Raw genomic sequence first — 19,997 nt, forward strand, 5'->3', positions numbered from 1 at the left:
TGGGACGGAGCTTGCCGGCAGCATCCCCACCCCGTCCCTGCTTCCTCCGGCCTCAGCTCGCCCCTGGGGTGTGGGGGCAAAGAGGCAGAGGCCGGGGGCACCCTTCCAGTGCCCCCCCCTTCCCCTTTATGCCCAGAGAGCAGCTGCTGGGGGCTGGGAGCAGAAGGGGAGGAGGATGGGCAGGCCCAGGGCAGTGCCCGGTCCGGAGGGACCCTCCCCCTCCTCTTCCTCTGAATGTAGATTGCTGGGGGGCGCTGTGTGCCCTCCCCCCCCCCCCCCAGTGCCTGCTGGCAAAGGCAGGAGAGGGGAGGGGGCAGGCTTTGCCCTGGCACGGGGCGGGGGGGTCTCTGCAGAGAGCCAGGGCAAGGAGCAGAGCTGGGGAGGGGTCGAAAGGGCAGCAGGCAGAGGTGGTGCCCAGCAGCAGGCAGAGGTGGTGCCCAGCAGCAGGCAGAGGTGGTGCCCAGCAGCAGGCTGGCAGAGCCCTGGCGGCAGCAGCCACCCCCGCGGGGACAGCAGCCCGGGGGAGGTGAGAGCCCCCTCCCCCCCCTCAGAGAGCCCCTCCAGGAGCTGCCTGTGCTGCCCCCCCCCCCGCCAGCCCCTGTAGCACAGGCAGGGCCCTGCCCCGCGGCGTGGCTGTGACGGGTGCGTGCGGTGACAGTGACAGAGGTGGCACAGGAGCCTGGCATCCCCCCCCCCGCTGCTCCTGCTGCCACCAGGGCAGGGAAGCTGCAGGCTTTGGGCTGAAATGAGCTTTGAGAACCCCCCCCCCGGTCCCTCCAGAGCCTGCCCGGGGCAGAGCCTGCCCAGGGCAGAGGCAGCTGTGCCCGCAGGCTCACCCAGCCGTGCCCTCCCCGGTGCCCATCTGGCCGTGCCCGCCCCCTGCCCGCTCTGCTGCCCCTCCCCCGTGGTTTTTAACCCCTCTGTGAATACTCTGAACGCTATTTTTGTTATCTTGTCTGTCCCTATTTATGTCTGGGGCCCTGCTCCTGCGCAGGCCAGGGTGGGAGGAGAGGAGGGGAGGCTCAGCCAGAAGGCTCCAAAGCTTTTTGGGGGGTGGGGGGGTGGGGATATGGGGGGGGGTGGGGGTGGGGTCCCACCTGGTCACTGGGCACGGACTGGCTGCTCCCAAGGGGTCCTGCTCGATGGGAGGGGGGGGGGTGGGGGGGGTTAGCAGTAGCCCCTTGAGCGCTTCGGGTCGCAGGTGCAGGTGAACCAACAAATAAACTTCTCCATGGAGCTGCTGCTGTGCTGTGCCTCTGTGGGGGCTGGGGGGATGAAAGGGGAGGGGGAAGGAGGAAGAGGTGGGTAGAGGGAGGGGTGGGGGAAAGGATGGAGGGAAGGGGGGAAAGGGGGGGAAGAGAGAAAGGGGGAAAAGGGGAAAGGGGAAGAGGGGAGAGGGGAAAAGGGGAGAGGGGAGAGGGACAGAGGGGGGAGAGGGTAAAAGGGAAGAGGGGAAGAGGGGGGAAAAGGGAAGGGAGGAAAAGGAAAAGGGGGAAAGGGGAAAAGGGAAGAGGGGAGAGGAAAAGGGAAAAAGGGAATAGGGGAAAGGGGAAAGGGAATCCTCCTTAGAGGGAGGAGGGAGGAGGGAGGGAGGAGGGGGGAGGGAGTGTTGTGCCCAGGGCATCGTTGTGGAGCCACCGCTGTGGGGTTGCTGTTGTGCCCAGGGCAGGGCTGGCTTGGCACTGCCAGTGCCCACGGTGGTCCCTGCCCAGCCCTGCTGCTTTCCACCTTGCCCACCCTGTGTCCTCACCAAGGGGCTGAGGCTCCTCCCTGGGCCGGGTTTGGGGGCTCAGCACCACGGGGGTGCCATCCAGGGCCGTGTTGGGGGGAGGAGGGAGGGGTCTTGGTCCCGCGTCCCCCCTGTGCTCCTGGGGCTGCCCTTTGCCCATCCCTGAGCTGGCAGTGGGGGAGAGGCCCTCCCAGCACCCCCTGCCCTTCGGAGGGGACTGGATTTGGCCCAGCTTGCCCCCCGCCCGGGTGGTGCTGAGCCTGCTGCGCTCCCTGCTTGCGGCTCAGCCTCCCCCCCCCCCCCGCACGTCCCTTTCGCCCCCCCCAGGGGAGGAGGGCAGCGGCCGGAGCCGGGGGCTGGCTGGACCCGGTGGGACCCACGGACACGAGCGCCCTCCCGTGGGCGTCGGGGGAAGCGGCCGAGCCGCAGCGGCCGCACGACGGCCAGGAGACAGCGGAGGGCTGGGGGTGACCCCCCCGGGTTGGGGGTGACCCCCCCCAGCTCCCCAGGAGCCACTAGCGCCCACCCGAGCCCCAGCCCCAGCCCCGGACAGCTGCTCCTCTGCCCCCCAGCACAGCGGACAGGACCCCCCGGCCCCAGCACGGCCACAGCCCCCTGCGGCTGGGGGGCACCCCACGATACCCCCAGCACGGGGGGGACCCTGCCTAGGGAACCCACAGACACCCACGGCAGGCTGAGCCACACTGGCAGCTTTAATCCCACCGAGGAACCCACCCCCAGCTGGGGGGGGGGTGGTCAGCAGGTCCCACGAATGGGGGGGGGGACACACACAGAGCCACAGCGGCAGCAGCCTGCCCTTGGCTGCCGGTGGGACAGGGACAGGGCTGGGGAGGGGGCAGGGGGGGTCCCACGCAGGGAGTCTCTCATGGCTTGTCCTGCAGGTCCGTGGAGATGAGCACAAAGCCCTGGGGGGAGTCAGGGTGAGAGGGGGCACGTGGGGGGCATGGGGGTGAGGGGACAGTGGTGGCACTCACCTCCTGCAGCCAGAGCTGGGGGTCCAGCAGGCTGAGGCCGGGCGGGATGGGCAGGGGGATGCCAGCCTGGAGCCGCTCTGGGGGGGGAGAGCAGGGCATCAGAGGGGGCAGCCGGGGGGGGCAGCTGAGGTTAGGAACTTGGGGACAGGAGGGGGACAGCACTCACTGTTAGCCCAAGGGACCCCAAAGAGCCCCAGCCCGAACTTCAGGAGGGTCTCCAGCCTCTTCACCTGGGGACAGGACAGGCAGCCCCTGAGCCCAGGCAGCCATGGCTGAGCCCCCCCCCCAGCACCCCCCAGAGCAATGCAGAGCCCAGGGCTCCCGGGGGCTGCCTCCCCATGCCCCCAGCACAGCCACTCACCTCCACGGGGCCCACCTGTGATGCCACCTGTGTCACACTGAGCCTGAGGGCGAGAAGAGAGTGAGAGCCAGGTGTGGGCACAGGGACTGTCCCTTCCCAGGGCCAGCTGAAAGCCTGCCTGGGTGCCCAGTGCCAGGGCAGCAGGCACAGCCAAGAGCCAGGGCAGGACAGGGGCTGAGTCAGGGAGGCAAATGGCCCAAGGTGGGGAACAGGGGCAGCTCCCCAGGTAGCTCCCAGAGAGAGCCAGACCCAGCATGGGGCTGGGGTCTCACCCAGTCAGCTTCACAGTGCCCCCCAGCCTGGTCCTGGTGATCCTTGGCTTCCCAGTCACGTTGGCATCCTGCAGCAAGAAGAGACGTTGGGAAGAGCAGGGCAGTGCCTGCAGCTCTGCACCACCCAGCCTTACCTGGTGCCACCCATTATTGCCCTGCATCACCCAGTGCCACCTAGCACTGTGTCAGCATCACCTTGGCATTGATCAGCATCACCCAGTGCCACGCAGCACCACCCCAGCATCACTCCAGCATCACCCAGTGCCACACAGCACCACCCCAGCATCACTCCAGCATCACCCAGTGCCACTCAGCATCACTCCAGCATCACTCCAGCATCACCCAGTGCCACTCAGCATCACTCCAGCATCACCCAGTGCCAATCAGCACCACCCCAGCATCACCCAGTGCCACACAGCATGCCCCAGTGCCATGGCAGCAGCAGGCACTCACGATGTTCAGCAGGAAGGCAGGGACCCTGGTGGCATTGGGCAGCACCACGAAGGCCTCAGCAGAGCCAAAGAGGATGCCATGCAGGGCGTGGGGGTGGCAGGAGAGCAGGGGGGGCTGGCGTGCCCAGAGCTCCAGCTCCATGGGCTGGTCTGGGTAGCGCTCCTGCAGCTGTGGGGCACACAGGCCGGGCTGGCACGGAGCCACACTGGCACTGCCAGCACCGTGGGCACCAGCCCCACCTCCCAGCTGCTTCCCACCACCCTCCAGAGCCCTCAGCCGAGGAGGAGGAGGAGGTGGAACATGATGAGGGCTCACCATCATCCTGCCTGGGGGCAGGCAGGGTGGTCCTGTGCTGCCCAGGTCCCATCCTGCCTTCATCCCATCTTGTATCCCACCCTGCCCACCTCCCATTTCCCCTTCACCCCAGCCCTTCTGGGCCCCCTGCTGCTTGATCCCATCCCTTGTCCTCTCCCATTCCACCTCCATGCCATCCTCTGTCCCCTCCCACCTGCATCCTGTCCCTCCCACATTCCATGTGGCATCCCTCCTGTGTCCCACCCCTGCATCCCACCCCCTGCTCCTGCACCCCACCCTACCCACATCCATCCCAAGTTCTGGACCTCCTGCATCCCCTCCCATGTCCCATGCTGCCAGTGGCCTGGCCTAGCCCACATCCCACCTGTGTCCCCTTCTCCCTGTGCCCCATGCCCCCCTCACCCACCTGTGGGGAGAGCAGCTTCATGCTCTTGGTCCTCAGCTGGATGGGGAACTGCTTCAGGAGCTGGAAGGCAGCAGAGGGGTCAGGGTGGGCACAGGGCCCCCTCGGTGGGGGGCAGTTGGGCCCCACAGCCGTGGCTGGAGCTGTCCCTCTGTCCCTACCATGTTGCTGGAGATCCTCCTGCGCAGGGCCCCAGCCATGAAGTAGGTGAAGGCAGCAGAGTTGGCCACCTGCTCAGTGACAGCCAGCAGCAGCATGGGCTCCTGTGGCACGGCCCCAGCTGTGGGCAAGGCCGTGGGCAGGGGCACGGGCAGGGCCACGGGCAGGGCCACGGGCAGGGGCACGGGCAGGGCCATGGGCAGCCCCAAGGATGGTCTCTGCTGGAACTTGCCCACCGTGAAGAACTCCCCCTGCAGAGACAGACAGACAGACGGACACGAGGCTCAGCCAGGTCCCCCTGTGCCCACCTTGCCAGAGCCAGCCCAGGGGCGCCCAGGACGACTTTACCTTGAGGGCGACATCCCCGTGCTCTGCGCCGATGGTCGGTGGCCCCAGCAGGGAGTAGTCGATGGCAGCAAAAGGATCCAGCTGGGTGGACACTGCAGGGACACAGAGGGGGCTGGGGGCAGCTGGACCACCAGCCCCTCCTGCAGCCCTGATTTGAGGGGGCAGACCCCACACACACACACAGAGCAAGGTCCTGCAGACCTCCCCGGACCACCCTGTGCTGTCCCCTCCTGCCCCACCCCTGGCTCCCCAGGGTCCCCTCACCCACCATCCATGTGCTTCAGGGCAGCCTCCAGCCTGTGGACACCCCTGCGGAGCTCAGAGCAGAGCTGGAAGCAGAGCAGAGCATCAGCAAACCCGGGGCTGGGGGTCCCCAAGCCGCTCCCCGAGCCTGCCACGGGGGAGGGAGAGGGAAAACCTCCACAGCCCACGGCACAGGGACCAAGCATTCACCTTCCTGTTCAGCTCCTGCCGCAGGGGGCTCTGCACCAGCGGTGCCAGCAGGTTGTAGAGCCAGCTGTGGGGCAGAGCAGGGTCCTCATGTCACCCCGGGGTGCCCCACAGCCCCCCCCGGCCAGGGGCACCTGAGAGCCCCCCTGTGCCAGGGACAGGAGGGGAATAGGGGTCCCGGCATCACCTGTACCCATGGCGAAACTGCATGTTCAGGTCGGTGCCGCGGGCATCGCAGCTGGCACTCCACACCCTGGGGCGGCCACCGCCGTCGTCACCCACCCCCAGCACGGTCAGCACGGCCAGGTCACCTACCAGCAGCTCAACGGAGCCCTTGTCCTGGCTGGGGACAGAGCGGGTGAGCACGGGGGGACGGCTTCGAGCCACCCTGAGCCACCCGTGTGCCCCTCTCGGTGCCCGCCCCGGGCGAGCACTCACAGGGCACCCAGCCGGGCTCCCCAGTCGGCGCTGAGGCGGAGGCGGCCGCGCTGCACCCTCAGCTTCACCCCCACGTCCTCGGCGAAGTCCAAGCTGGAGTCGTTCAGCTGCAGCTCCTGGATGTGGATCCTGCAGGGCACAGGCAGCCTGGGCTCAGGGCTGCGCCTGGCGCCTGGCAGGGCTGGGGGCAGCGCTGGGGGCAGCGCTGGGGGCAGGGCTGGGGGCAGGGCTGCGGGCAGCGCTGGGGGCAGCGCTGGGGGCAGCGCCCTTACCGGGGCACATCATAGGAGAGCGTCCCCAGCAGCGGGATGCGGTGGGAGCCGCTCAGGTTCAGCTCATGCTCCTTCTGCAGCAGCGACTGCAGCAGCTCCAGCCCGAAACGCCGACCTGGGCAGAGGCAGGGTTCAGAGGCGGGCACCAGGCAGGGGTTGGGGTGCCAGGGGGGTGAGCAGCCAGGTCCAGGACACCCCTTCCACCGCCCCCAGCCCTGGCAGCCTGGGCATCGCCCTGCTCCGGGCCCTGCCTGGTTCCCCCCTGGATGGCCGGGGGTGCAGAGCTCACCAAATTCCAGCGTCCTGCGGGTCAGCCAGGCCTTGATGCCAGGGTTGATGCCCGCGGTGGGCACGCAGGCAGTCAGCAGGAGCAGCAAGAGGCAGAGCCATGCCGGCCGTTGTGTGCCCTGGGGACGGCGCTGGCACCTGGAGGCTGGCACAGTGGGCATGGCTGTGGGACGCCCGAGCACCCTGGGCACCCCATCCACCTGCACCAGGGCTTATATTGGGCACAGGGAGCCCGGGGGAGTCCTGCACACGTGCTGGGGCCACCACAGTGCCCCTGCCACCGAATGCCCAGCCTTGCCCAACGGGTGACTCAAAGGGGAAGCCACTTCCCCTGGCCTTCCCCACTCGTGGCCACTGTGGGAGCAGAGGAAGGCAGGTTCCCACCCCACCTCACTGCTGTACCCTGCCTGGGGGGGGTCCCAGCGAGCTGGGGGCATCAGCCAGGGCTCCCCAGGGGGTACCTGTGGCTGGCATGCAGGGACTCGTGGCTGGCATGTGGGGACAAGCAAGGAGCCAGCTGGGCCAGACCCCAAAGGGCTTTGGCTGTGCCCAGCCTGGGGGTGACAGAGGAGCCAGGGTCCCAAGGGGCTTTGGCTGTGCCCAGCCTGGGGGTGACAGAGGAGTGGGGGTCACAGTGAGTCAGTCCCAGGGCAGGGGGGGGGCTGCACAGCAAGCACAGGGCTTGACCCACTTCTCCCAGGGAGCAGCTGCTGCCCCCTCCTTGGGAAGGGCTCTGGAGACCCTGCGTGGTGCCACCTGAACCTCAGTGGGGGTGAGGATGGCCAGAACACAGTGGCAGCCCCAAGGGTCCTGGGGTGACAGGAAGGTCAGAGCAGGAACAGAACTGTGCAGTCCCCCCCAGAAAGCCCCAGGTGCAGGGGAAGACCAACCCCATGTTCCCAACCCCACTGCCCCTGGGACTCTCCCCCGGTGGGGGTGGCCTCTGCAGCTGGGTGGTGCCACAGGCTGTGGCTGCCAGAGGTCCCCTGCCCACCTGCACCCAGCCTGAGGACAGCACTGGGGATGCTTCCAGGGGGGCCAGGGCCCCATTCCATCACGAGGAGACACAGTGCCCACAGCCAACCTCGCTGCAGGGACCACAGCCCCATGCCATGGACCTTACAGACCCCTCACAAGCAGCTGCCCCCTTGCCAGGGACCCCAAGTGCCACCAGTGATGGCCACAATGGCCACAACCCCCATCAGTGTGCCCAAGGCCAGCCCTGGCCCCCAGCCCCGTGCCCACCACAGCCCCTCCATCCCCTGGAGCAAACCTCACCGTGGCCACCAGTGCCCGGTGCCATGGCAGCTGGGGGTCCTGCCGTGGGTGCCATCTCCTCCGTGTCCCCAGGGCCGTCAGAGGCAGGGAGCAGCAGGGACTGGCTCTTGCCACCTCTGTCCACCCCGGGGTGGCCAGGCTGGTCAGACCAGGATGTCACTTGGCTCCCCGGGCCCTAATCCCTTCCGGGATGAATCAGGTCGCAGGAACACAAGAGAGCTGATGGGGCACAGATGCCCTCGGGGCTGGGCCCTGCTCAGGGCTCCCCGGAGCACCCCAGCACGTGCCAGGTGCTGCCAGCCCTGCTCCACACAACACCTTCCCCTGCTTAACCACCACCCTGGCAGTGCCAGGCCCTGGGGCAAGGCCACATCACCTCCTCGTGCCCTGGTGCTCAGGCATGGGGCACACAGGGCTCGGGCAGGAGGCCAGGGCAGAGACTTGGGGACACACACTGGCACCCAGGGAGCCCGGGCAGAGACTTGGGACACACACTGGCACCCAGGGAGCCCGGGCAGAGACTTGGGGACACACACTGGCACCCAGGGAGCCCGGGCAGAGACCTGGGGACACACACTGGCACCCAGGGAGCCCAGGCAGAGACTTGGGACACACACTGGCACCCAGGGAGCCCAGGCAGAGACTTGGGGACACACACTGGCACCCAGGGAGCCTGGGCAGAGACTTGGGGACACACACTGGCACCCAGGGAGCCCGGGCAGAGACTTGAGGACACACACTGGCACCCAGGGAGCCCGGGCAGAGACTTGGGGACACACACTGGCACCCAGGGAGTCAGGGCAGAGACTTGGGACACACACTGGCACCCAGGGAGCCCAGGCAGAGACCTGGGGACACACACTGGCACCCAGGGAGTCAGGGCAGAGACTTGGGGACACACACTGGCACCCAGGGAGCCTGGGCAGAGACTTGGGGACACACACTGGCACCCAGGGAGCCCGGGCAGAGACTTGGGGACACACACTGGCACCCAGGGAGTCAGGGCAGAGACTTGGGACACACACTGGCACCCAGGGAGCCCAGGCAGAGACCTGGGGACACACACTGGCACCCAGGGAGTCAGGGCAGAGACTTGGGGACACACACTGGCACCCAGGGAGCCCGGGCAGAGACTTGGGGACACACACTGGCACCCAGGGAGCCCGGGCAGAGACTTGAGGACACACACTGGCACCCAGGGAGCCCGGGCAGAGACTTGGGGACACACACTGGCACCCAGGGAGCCTGGGCAGAGACTTGGGACACACACTGGCACCCAGGGAGTCAGGGCAGAGACTTGGGACACACACTGGCACCCAGGGAGCCCGGGCAGAGACTTGGGGACACACACTGGCACCCAGGGAGTCAGGGCAGAGACTTGGGACACACACTGGCACCCAGGGAGCCTGGGCAGAGACTTGGGACACACACTGGCACCCACAGGGAGTCGCTTTGCCCATAGCTCCAGCTGGAGTTCCTGTGTCTGTTGGCAGCAACCAGGCAAGGGTGGCACTTGGAAGCATGGCACAGCTGTGGCTGCTGCACGGGGGGGTGGGAAGAACCCCAGGACCCTCCGTGCCACTCCCAGCCCCAGAAGCGCTCTCAGCCCCCCAGCTGCTCCCGTGCCCGGGGCACTCCGAGCTCCTTCGGGGTCGCGGTTCAGCCTGGTCCATGCAGTGCGAGCAGGCACCGGGAGAGGGACCCACGGCACCGGCGCTGGCGTGCTCCGGGACCGGGAGGGAGCCGGCAGCTGCCGCGGCAATGAAGGGCAGCAGGGGATGATAGGAGGGACAGCAGTGGGAATAACAGAGAGCAGGGGGCGATGGAGGCGACTGATTCAATGCCAGATGCGCCACCAGGGCTAACAGGACACCTTTCGTCCGTCCACAGAGGTCTGGAGCCCACGGACCCCCCCAGCTGTCCCCTGCTGCTGTGTCACAGCCAGAACAAGGCCATGTCCTGGCTCCCTAAGTCACCTGCCCGTTCTCAGCACCCTGCCAGGGGGAGCTGCTGGGCTGGGAAGCCACGAGTGGGCACACATGGGCACAGACACACACGAGAGCCATGACTGTGCCAACAAACAAGCAAACACTGGTGCCAAGGCACACAGCCCACGGCCAGGGCAGCCCCTGCAGGGCAGGAAGAGCCCAAGTGGCTGGGGCAGCAGGAGTCCCCCCCGGGCACCCCAATTTGCCCTCACCAGGCTCATGAACATCTGCTGTGGGAGGCATTGTGTCCCCAGAGGGCATGCTCAGGTCAGCTGCTGCCTGGGGCACCCCAAGACCACAGGAGTTGCACAACCTCTGATGCAATTTCCTCCACCCAAAAACCTTCTCCAGGCCTGGCCCCACGGGCGGGGGGGGAAGCTCAAACCGCAGCACAGGGCATGCCAGGGCTTACACCAACCTTCCCTTGGGGCACCACCCCGGGGCTCACATCTGCTCTCCCTCAGGCCAGCACAACACAACCAGCCCCTAAGGTGTCACCCTCACCCCACAGCTGCCTGCACCCCAAGCCGCAGCCCTGACACAGGGGCAACTGCAGGAGCCCCAAGAGCGCCACGCAGTGGGGGTGGCTCTGCTGAGGAGTGGGGCAGAGACACCCACGAGGTAAAGTCACCACTGCCCAGGGAGACCAGGACCCCCCCACACTCCATGTGGGCACAGGGCTCCCAGTACTACCTACTCCTTGTCATGGCCCCAGCCAAGTGACTGCCCAGGGGGGACACAGCCCAGTGCTGCAGAAATCGGGGTGCAGACCACCTTCCCTCGTGTGCTTGTCCCCGACACCCCCCCGTCTGAGCCCAAGGGAGAAGTACAGGACTCTGTGGGGACACAGAGCCGTGACAAGCCACCTGCAGACCCCAGGACACCCTGCCCCCACCACAGCAGGACACTGGCAGGGGCTACTGGGACCCACCTGTGGAACACTCCCTCCTGCACCACTACAGGGATCCAGCCTCAGTATCCCACAGCAAACCCTCCCAGCCCGCAGTGCTCCACACCTCCCTCCTCCAGTTTCATGCTCCATGGGGGGGGAAGGTGCCCAGGGCTTAGCCCATCCCGAAGCCCCCCCGGAGGTAGGAATTGAAGCCGTGCTGGTCATCAGGGCTTGTTTAATAACAAAACTCCAGCTATTGTAGAACAATATTCGGTAGCATCATTGTAATATACAATACGGGGAATGCTCTCAGCAATCTGAGAAGGATACGGCCCGCGGCCCCCCGACAGCTTCTCCCGGGCGGGGAGCAGCTGCCGGCGCCAGCTGTGCCCCGGGAGTCCCGGGACACAGAAAAGCCGCGGTGCTCCGGGGGTCCCGGGGCTCTTGGTGAAGGGTCCGGAGTGGTCTCAGCGGCACAGGATCCGGTCAGCAGCCGGGATGCACGGAGCCTGCAGAAAACAGAAGGGAAGCGGCTGGTCAGGATGGGTCCTGGGGATGGAAGGAGACTCTCGGGGACAGGACAGTACGGAGCGGAGCGGAAGGGCACGGTGCAGCCCGGCGAGAGAACCGGCCCGGGCTGTTGATAGGGGTCTACACCCACTTCGACAGGGTCTCGGGGATTTGAGAGACAGAACAGAGCCGGGGAGGAGGGAGACCGGGGACGCCGGCGTGAAAGCGGGACGAGGTCGGTGCCGGACAGTCCACACCCACCACAGAGGGATCCCAGAAACAGAAGAGGGCAAGAGAGACACGCCGGGAAAGAGACAGCGCGGTGCAGAGCGAAAAGGGAATCCGGTACAGCGAGAACAGGACCAGGTCGGTAGCGGGGTTCCACACTCACCTCAGGGGTGTCACCGGCGGCGACGGGACGGGGGGGCCCGCGCTGCAAAGCCAGCTGGAGGTCCCAAATGTAGTCAATGACGTGCTGCAGCAACTCCACCTTGGAGACCCTCCCGTGCCGTGGCAGCGTGGGCACCAGCGCCCGCAGCCGCGAGTAGCAGCCTTTCATGTCGTACAGCAGCGCGGCAGCCGCCTGCTCCGCCGCTCCCGGGGACACTCCTGGGCCCGGCCCGCAACGAGCGGCCTCCCCGGGCCTCACCGCCTTCAACGAACCGCCGGGACCCGCAGGCAACGGCGAAGGAGCGGCGGCGGCAACCTTCATGGCGAGGTAAAGAGCGGCGAGGGAGAGAGGATCAGCGGCAGGACCCTGCGAGCGAACAGCGCAGCCCGCGCCCCGCCGCGCCAATTATAGAGCGCTGCCGGCGGGGGAGGCGGGGCCAGGGGAAGAGCCGTGGCCAATAGCGACGCAGCAGGGGTGCGGCCGGCCCCTCCCATTCCATTCCCCAGCTCCGGGCGGTCAGCGCCTTAAAGGGGCAGCGGCGGGGAGAGGGCAGGAGAGGTGGGGGGGCGACACACATAGCGGGGGTGCGGCGGGGTCGTGGGCACCGTCTGCCCCGACACTTCTCCGGCATTAACGGAGGATCCCGGTGGCGGGGTCCGCGCAGCTCCGCTCGCCCCTAACTTCCTCCCCTTAGGCCCCCCGGTTACTCCCCCTCCGCGCAGCCCCCTCGGCCTCCCGCTGCCCCCCCGCCCCCTCCCCGCTCTCCGGCGGCTCAGACCTGCAGACGCCAGGCCCGTGACGTCACCCATTCATAAAACCCCGCGCGCTGTCAGCGCGGCGCCGCGCGGGCGGTGCCCATGGCGACGGAGGCGGGGCTGAGGGGGGACACCACACACCTGCAACCAGCCCGGGCACCGGGGGCACCGGGGGCACCGGCAGCTCTGCGGGGCACGGGGGGCACCGGCAGCTCTGCGGGGACACGGGGGGGGGGGGTCGACATTGCACACGGGGGCACCGGGAGCTGCTCTGCGGGGACACGGGGGGGGAGCGACATTGCACACGGGGGCACGGGGAGCTCTGCGGGGCACGGGAGGGGCGACATTGCACACGGGGGCACCGGGAGCTCTGCAGGGACACGGGGTGGGGGGTGACATTGCACACGGGGGGCACCGGGAGCACTGCGAGGACACGGGGGGCACCAGGAGCTCTGCGGGGACACGGGGGGGAGCGACATTGCACACAGGGGCACGGGGGGCACCGGGAGCTCTGCGGGGACACGGTGGGGACTGACATTACATACAGGGGCACGGGGGGCACCGGGAGCTCTGCGGGGACACGGAGGGGACTGACATACATACAGGGGCACAAGGGCCACCGCCATTACACACGGGGCACGGGGGGGACCCCGACATTACACATAGGGACATTGAGGGCACTGGGACCCGCCACGGGGGCACGGAGGCACAGAGACCCCCCCAGCAATACAGGGACAGGGGCAGCACTGCGACCCTCGTGGGGGTACAGGCATCCCCGTGAGGCCTGGGGGAGAGACATCCCCACTGCAGTCAGGCACATGGATGTGAGGGTATGGGTACACGTGGAGCCATGCACACACATGTGGATGCACACAGGTGAGGACATGCACAAACACAGAGAGCTGAAGGCCTCCTCCCCTCCTCCTCCTCCCCGGGTGGGCAGCAAACCTGGAGGCTACAGATGGACTTTAACCCTGCCAGGCTGGCTGGAGAGAGCTACATCCCTCTGTCCCTCCATTCCTCCATCCCTCTGTCCCTCCACACCCTGTCCCTCTCCTCCCCATCCCTCCGTCCGTTCACCCCTCTGTCCCTCCACTCCCCCATCCCTCTGTCCCTCTCCTCCCCATCCCTCCATCCGTTCACCCCTCTGTCCCTCCACACCCTGTCCCTCTCCTCCCCATCCCTCTGTCCGTTCACCCCTCTGTCCCTCCATTCCCCTATCCCTCTGTCCCGTGTCCCCCCATCCCACTGCGGTGGCGGTTCCCAGGGTGGGCACGACGCCGGGGTCACCCCCTCCATTCAGGGCTCGCCGGAGGGCCTGGCGCTGCCCGGTTCCCACCGTGGCTCTCAAAGCTGCTAATTAGCCCCCATCTGGCAGCGGTGGCCGTGCCGCGGCGGGGAGGCTGGGGACATTGTGCACAGGAATGTCATTCAGCGCTGCTGGCCGGCCCGGTGTCGCCAGCTGTGCCGCCAACAATGCGCTACGGCCACCGCGGGCTGGCCCTCACCCCCCCCATGGGCACACTGCCCGCAGCCCCCCAGCACCCGGGCCACCCCGGCTGACGTGGGCACCAGGGTGAGCTCGGCTGCCACACGGTGGGTGCCAGGACGCACATGGCACAGACACCCCCGGGCTGCTCTGGGAACTGGGGGTGCTGAGCCTGGAGAAAAGGAGGCTGAGGGAAGGCTGCACCTCAAACCCTGCCTTCAGGTTTGGGGCTCTCATTCCGGGAAGGGCATCAAGGTGCTGGAGTGGGTCCAGAGAAGGGCAGCAAAGCTGGGGAAGGGTCTGGAGACCAGGGCTGGGGAGGAGCAGCTGAAGGAAGGGGGGCTCTTTATTCTGGAGAGGAGGAGGTTGAGGGGAGACTGAGGCTCTCTACAGCTCCCTGGAAGGAGGCTGGAGCTGGGTGGGGGTTGGTTTCTTCTCTCAATGAACAATCAAGAGGACAAGAGGAAATGGCCTCAGGTTGTCCCTGGGAAGGTTTAGGTTGGCCATGAGGAACAATTTCTTTCCCCAAAGGGTTGCCCAGGCCTGGCCCAGGCTGCTCAGGGCAGTGGTGGAGTCCCCATCCCTGGAGGGGCTTCAAAGCTGCGGAGCTGTGGTGCTGAGGGCCACGGTTTGGTGGTGCCCTGGCAGTGCTGGGGGAAGGTTTGGGCTCCATGATCTTAAAGAACTCTTCCACCCACAACCATTCTGTGCTTCTGCAGCTCTGTGTCCCCAGGCACCCTCACCCCAGCCCCTCTGCGTGTCAGGGGCTGGCAGCGTGGCTGGGAGGCTGCCGTGGGCGCAGCTGGGCTGTGTCCCAGCACGCCGGGCCGGGCAGCGGCCGCGGTGTCCGGCAAGACTGATCGCTTCATTTCCATCTCAATTCTGGGAACGGGGCGAGCGGCGCGGTAACAGCGGCCGGGGCCATATGGCGCTGGCGGGGAGCGGGGGGGCTCAGCCCGGCCGGGGGGGTGGCTGCTTTGCGCTGAGCTGGGGTTGCCCGGCAGCCGAGGACATCAAAGCCCCCCGGCCACCCCCCACCCCCACCCCGCTGGGACCACACAGGGCACGGCCACGCCAAGCTGGTGAGGGGCCGCCGGGGGCTGCTTGAGCTGTGGTGGGAATGGTGGCTGGACAGTGCCCCAGCTTTGGCAGCGCCCAGCTCGGACAGAACAGAGCCCTGACAGTACCCCCACACCACCCCCTGAAGCACCCAGCCCTGACTGACCCAGCATCCAGCCCCAGCAGCACCCAGACCTTGTTTAACCCAGTCCAGCAGAATCCAGCCTTGGGTTGGCACCCAGCCCTGGAATCACCCAGTCCCACAGCACCCAGCCTGGGAAGAGCCCAGGCCCAACATCACCTAGCCCCAGTAGCACCCAGATCCTGCAGCACCCAGATCCTGCAGCACCCTCCTCTAGTAGCACCCAGACCCAACATCATCCAGCCCAGAAACACCCAGCTGTGGCAGCACCGTCCCCAGCAGCACCCAGCCATGGCAGCACCGTCCCCAGCAGCACCCAGCCATGGCAGCACCGTCCCCAGCAGCACCCAGCCCTGGCAGCACCGTCCCCAGCAGCACCCAGCCATGGCAGCACCGTCCCCAGCAGCACCCAGCCCTGGCAGTACCATCCCCAGCAGCACCCAGCCATGGCAGCACCGTCCCCAGCAGCACCCAGCCCTGGCAGTACCATCCCCAGCAGCACCCAGCCCTGGCAGCACCGTCCCCAGCAGCACCCAGCCCTGGCAGCACCATCCCCAGCAGCACCCAGCCCTGGCAGCACCATCCCCAGCAGCACCCAGCCCTGGCAGCACCCAGCCCTGGCAGCACCATCCCCAGCAGCACCCAGCCCTGGCAGCACCATCCCCAGCAGCACCCAGCTGCAGTAGAACCCAGGGCCGGATGCATTCAGAGAGGAAGAGCAGCCTGGACCCCCCGGCTCAGGCTGGGAGGATCCCCAGTGAATGGAACCCCCAAACCCGGGCTGCTGCTGCCCTGGCCGGGGTCGGGCTCCATCCAGGTCCCCTCACGCCGTGCCCCCATCTGCGGATGTCCCCTGGGGACATGCACACCTCGGCCCTGGATGGTGCAGAGCCAGGGCTGCAGATGCGAGCGCACAGCTGGAGCGGGGCCGAGCCCTGAGAAAGCCCCTGCGCGATCCCCTCCCGCCTTCTCCCTTCCCCTTCCCGGCTCCATCCGCTGCAGCCCAGACCAGCTGGAGCCAGGCAGCCCTTCCTGGGATTTATTCCAGCTTCCTGCCCCTCCTGGCCGGGGCTTGGGGCTGGGGCTCCCGTTTGCTTCCTCCCCCAGTCCACAGCCGCCGGCCGGGCGCCATCAGCGGCACCCATCACCCCGCACAGCCCTGGTTCCCACCAGCGGCACCCCCTGCCCTGCAGGGCTCCTGCTTCTCACCACCAGCACCCAGCTCGCAGCACCAGCACCCAGCCCCAGCAGGACCCTGCTTCTCACCACCAGCCCCCAGCAGGACCCCAGCTCTCACCACCAGCACCCAGCCCCCAGCAGGGCCCTGCTTCTTACCACCAGCACCCAGCCCCCAGCAGGGCCCTGCTTCTTACCACCAGCACCCAGCAGGACCCCAGCTCTCAGCACCAGCACCCAGCCCCCAGCAGGACCCCAGCTCTCAGCACCAGCCCCCAGCCCCAGCAGGACCCCAGCTCTCACCACCAGCCCCCAGCAGGACCCCAGCTCTCACCACCAGCACCCAGCCCCAGCAGGACCCCAGCTCTCACCACCAGCACCCAGCCCCCAGCAGGACCCCAGCTCTCACCACCAGCCCCCAGCAGGACCCCAGCTCTCACCACCAGCCCCCAGCAGGACCCCAGCTCTCACCACCAGCATTCAGAGTCCTGCAGGACCTTGGGTCCCACTGCCAGCACCTACCACCCTACAGGACCCCAGATGGGCATCCCTGTGCCATCCCAGCAGCTGCACCCCCAGCCATGGTGGTGGCTCTGCAGGGCTCTGCTGCATCCCCCACCCCAGGCACCAGCACTCCCCACCCATGAAACCACCACTCCACTGCCTGGCATTTGCTCCCAGGGGCATCCACTGCACGCCTCCAGCTCAGCCCACCCTGCTGCAATCCCTGGCAGGAGCTTGGCATGAGTGGAAGGTGCTCATGGAAGCAGTGGGCACCTACAGCAGTGCCCTGAGGGGCCATGGTTGGTGGGGGGCAGGGGGGGAGCACCCTAAAGCCCTGCATGAGCTCAGCTCTGTGGATGGAGGCTTCCTGCCAGAGCCTTCAGGTTTGCACAGCCCCCCTGAGCTGGAGGGACCCCGCGGCGAGGGAAGGTGGCTCCGTGGTGGCCCAGACAGAGAGGAGCCTCGTGGCCATGGCAGCGCTGGCAGCGGAGGTGCCACAGGGCCCAGGTGCAGCAGCGGCCGAGCGGGGCCGGGGCCAGCGCGGCGCCAGCAGCTCCTCGCAGGGCCTGCAGTGCTTCCTTCCTGCCGGCAGGGCAGGCTGAGGGGCGACCCTGCCGGCCCCCTCCCACGGCCTTCCGCTCCCTGCAGCCCCGGCAGCGCTCCTGGCTCGCTGCCTGCTCCCTCTGCACGCAGGGCTGGCACCAGCTGCCCTCTGCGCCCTGGGGCAGCAGGGAGGGCAACGCTGCTGCCGGGGGTGCCGCTGCCATCGTGTGCCAGTGCCACCGTGTGCTGGGGGTACCATGGTGCCAATGCCACCGTGTGCCAGTGCTGGGGGTACCATGTGCCAGTGCCACCATGTGCTGGGGGTACTATGGCACCAATCCCACTCTGTGCCAAGGCTGGAGCTACCATGTGCCAATGCCATCATGTACTGGGGGTACCATATGCCAATGCCACCATGTGCCAATGCTGGGGGTACCATGTGCCAGTGCCATGTACTGGGGGTGCCATGTGCCAATGCCACCGTGTGCTGGGGATACTATGGTACCAATGCCACCGTGTGCCAGTGCTGGGGGTGCCATGTGTCAGTACCACCATGTGCTGGGGGTCCCATATACTGGTGCCAGCATGTGCCAGTGACACCATGTGCCAGCCCCAGGCTGCTCCTGCACATTGGAGAGGCCACACAGAGATGGGGGCAGGGTGGTGATGGCATCAAGCTCTCAGCACTCAAACCCGGGGGGGGGGGGGGGGGGGGATGCAAAGCCTGTCGGGACCCGGTGCCAGGCCCACACCGGGCAGAGGGTGGCAGTGGGCAGGGCCCTGTCCCCGTGGCAGAACCAGCACCGTTTTCCAGGGGCCACTGGAGGCTGCTGAAACCACATCTGGAGTCTAGACTCAGCGACTCCGCGGCGGCCGCGCCGTGCCCGAGCCCCGCTGCACTCTGTTTGCTTAGCTGGAGGCATTTAATTGGAATTAAAGTGGCCTCTCTTGTTTTTGCTTTGGGGGGGGGCGCGGGGGCTGCTGGAGAGGGAGCTGCAAGTCATAGAAAACATCTGCAGGAGGCTGGAAGGGTCAGGAGATGGCAGAACACCAGGCGCCACTGCTAGTGCTCCAAGGAGGCCTCAATGCGGCTTTTGTGGCCAGGCTGCCAGGGCTGCAAACTCTTCTGCTCAGCCTGGCAGTGGGCACGGCCAGAGGGGTGCAGGATCCTCCACATGGCTGCCCCCAAGGTGCTGAGGGAGGACACAGGACACCTGGCACCAGTGGGAGCAGAGGCAGCTGCGGGAGAAGCCCCTGCCTGCAGCTGCTCCAGCCCTGCTGCCTGCATTGGTGTCCTCTGCCTGTCCCAACCCCTGCCTGCATTGGTGTCCCTCTGCCTGTCCCAACCCCCTGCCTGCATTGGTGTCCCTCTGCCTGTCCCAACCCCTGCCTGCATTGGTGTCCCTCTGCCTGTCCCAACCCCCTGCCTGGCGTCCTCTGCCTGTCCCAACCCTCTGCCTGCATTGGTGTCCTGTGCCTGTCCCAACCCCTGCCTGCATTGGTGTCCTGTGCCTGTCCCAACCCCTGCCTGCATTGGTGTCCTGTGCCTGTCCCAACCCCCTGCCTGCATTGGTGTCCCTCTGCCTGTCCCAACCCCTGCCTGCATTGGTGTCCTCTGCCTGTCCCAACCCCCTGCCTGCATTGGTGTCCTGTGCCTGTCCCACCCCCTGCTGCCTGGTGTCCCTCTGCCTGTCCCAACCCCCTGCCTGCATTGGTGTCCTCTGCCTGTCCCAACCCCTGCCTGCATTGGTGTCCTGTGCCTGTCCCACCCCCTGCCTGCATTGGTGTCCTGTGCCTGTCCCACCCCCTGCCTGCATTGGTGTCCCTCTGCCTGTCCCAACCCCTGCCTGCATTGGTGTCCCTCTGCCTGTCCCAACCCCTGCCTGCATTGGTGTCCCTCTGCCTGTCCCAACCCCTGCCTGCATTGGTGTCCCTCTGCCTGTCCCAACCCCTGCCTGCATTGGTGTCCCTCTGTCCCAACCCCTGCCTGCATTGGTGTCCTGTGCCTGTCCCAACCCCTGCCTGCATTGGTGTCCTGTGCCTGTCCCAACCCCTGCCTGCATTGGTGTCCTCTGCCTGTCCCAACCCCTGCCTGCATTGGTGTCCTGTGCCTGTCCCACCCCCTACCTGCATTGGTGTCCCTCTGCCTGTCCCAACCCCTGCCTGCATTGGTGTCCCTCTGTCCCAACCCCTGCCTGCATTGGTGTCCTCTGCCTGTCCCAACCCCCTGCCTGCATTGGTGTCCTCTGCCTGTCCCAACCCCTGCCTGCATTGGTGTCCTCTGCCTGTCCCAACCCCTGCCTGCATTGGTGTCCCCTGCCTGTCCCAACCCCTGCCTGCATTGGTGTCCTCTGCCTGTCCCAACCCCTGCCTGCATTGGTGTCCCTCTGTCCCAACCCCCTGCCTGCATTGGTGTCCTCTGCCTGTCCCAGTCCCCCCCTGCCTGCATTGGTGTCCCTCTGCCTGTCCCAACCCCTGCCTGCATTGGTGTCCCTCTGTCCCAACCCCTGCCTGCATTGGTGTCCCCTGCCTGTCCCAGTCCCCCCCTGCCTGCCCTGCTCCCTGTGCCCATCCCAGCTCCCTGCCTGTCCCAGGGTGAGGGCCCAGGCTTGGGAGGGGGCAGAGCCTGTGCAGCCATCACCCCACTCCCGGGCTGGCTGTGGGGTCGCTCAGCTCCTTGCCTCCCTTTCCCACTCTTCTCCCGAGGAACAAGAGGCAGGAGGAGCTGAAATGGCCTCCAGCTGCCCCAGGGGAAGCTCAGGGTGGAGAGGAGAAGACATTTCTGCA

General features: G+C 67.2%; 2 protein-coding genes across 2 annotated transcripts; both read right to left on the reverse strand.

The window, feature by feature from the left end:
- Positions 1–2,457: 2,457 nt before the first annotated feature.
- LOC137447040 (bactericidal permeability-increasing protein-like) lies at positions 2,458–7,836 on the reverse strand. The gene is made up of 16 exons (XM_068150219.1): positions 7,762–7,836; positions 6,485–6,628; positions 6,196–6,310; positions 5,924–6,052; positions 5,673–5,828; positions 5,489–5,552; positions 5,304–5,364; positions 5,036–5,127; positions 4,690–4,938; positions 4,532–4,591; positions 3,811–3,978; positions 3,358–3,425; positions 3,086–3,128; positions 2,891–2,954; positions 2,725–2,801; positions 2,458–2,655 (listed from the first exon to the last, which is right to left on the reverse strand). Exons 1-16 carry the CDS (start codon positions 7,814–7,816, stop codon positions 2,614–2,616), a joined length of 1,587 nt encoding a protein of 528 aa, XP_068006320.1. The 5' UTR covers positions 7,817–7,836; the 3' UTR covers positions 2,458–2,613.
- Positions 7,837–10,859: 3,023 nt separating this feature from the next.
- ID1 (inhibitor of DNA binding 1) lies at positions 10,860–11,929 on the reverse strand. The gene is made up of 2 exons (XM_068150416.1): positions 11,543–11,929; positions 10,860–11,150 (listed from the first exon to the last, which is right to left on the reverse strand). Exons 1-2 carry the CDS (start codon positions 11,861–11,863, stop codon positions 11,109–11,111), a joined length of 363 nt encoding a protein of 120 aa, XP_068006517.1. The 5' UTR covers positions 11,864–11,929; the 3' UTR covers positions 10,860–11,108.
- Between the last annotated feature and the right edge of the window lie 8,068 nt (positions 11,930–19,997).

This window comes from Melanerpes formicivorus, unplaced genomic scaffold (assembly GCF_026170545.1).
Source record: "Melanerpes formicivorus ecotype bairdi unplaced genomic scaffold, bMelFor1.0.p_v2 SCAF_19, whole genome shotgun sequence".
Classification (NCBI taxonomy): Eukaryota; Metazoa; Chordata; class Aves; order Piciformes; family Picidae; genus Melanerpes; species Melanerpes formicivorus.

Excerpts from the sequence above, each read along its gene's own strand:
- ID1 (XM_068150416.1), bottom strand. The coding sequence starts at position 11,863 with ATGAAGGTTGCCGCCGCCGCTCCTTCGCCGTTGCCTGCGGGTCCCGGC. Across the intron at positions 11,151-11,542 it reads CCGCCGGTGACACCCCTGAG|GCTCCGTGCATCCCGGCTGC; the intron begins GTGAGTGTGGAA and ends TGTTTTCTGCAG.
- LOC137447040 (XM_068150219.1), bottom strand. The coding sequence starts at position 7,816 with ATGGCACCCACGGCAGGACCCCCAGCTGCCATGGCACCGGGCACTGGT. Across the intron at positions 6,629-7,761 it reads ACCGGGCACTGGTGGCCACG|CCTCCAGGTGCCAGCGCCGT; the intron begins GTGAGGTTTGCT and ends CCACTGTGCCAG. Across the intron at positions 4,592-4,689 it reads GGAGGATCTCCAGCAACATG|CTCCTGAAGCAGTTCCCCAT; the intron begins GTAGGGACAGAG and ends GCTGCCTTCCAG.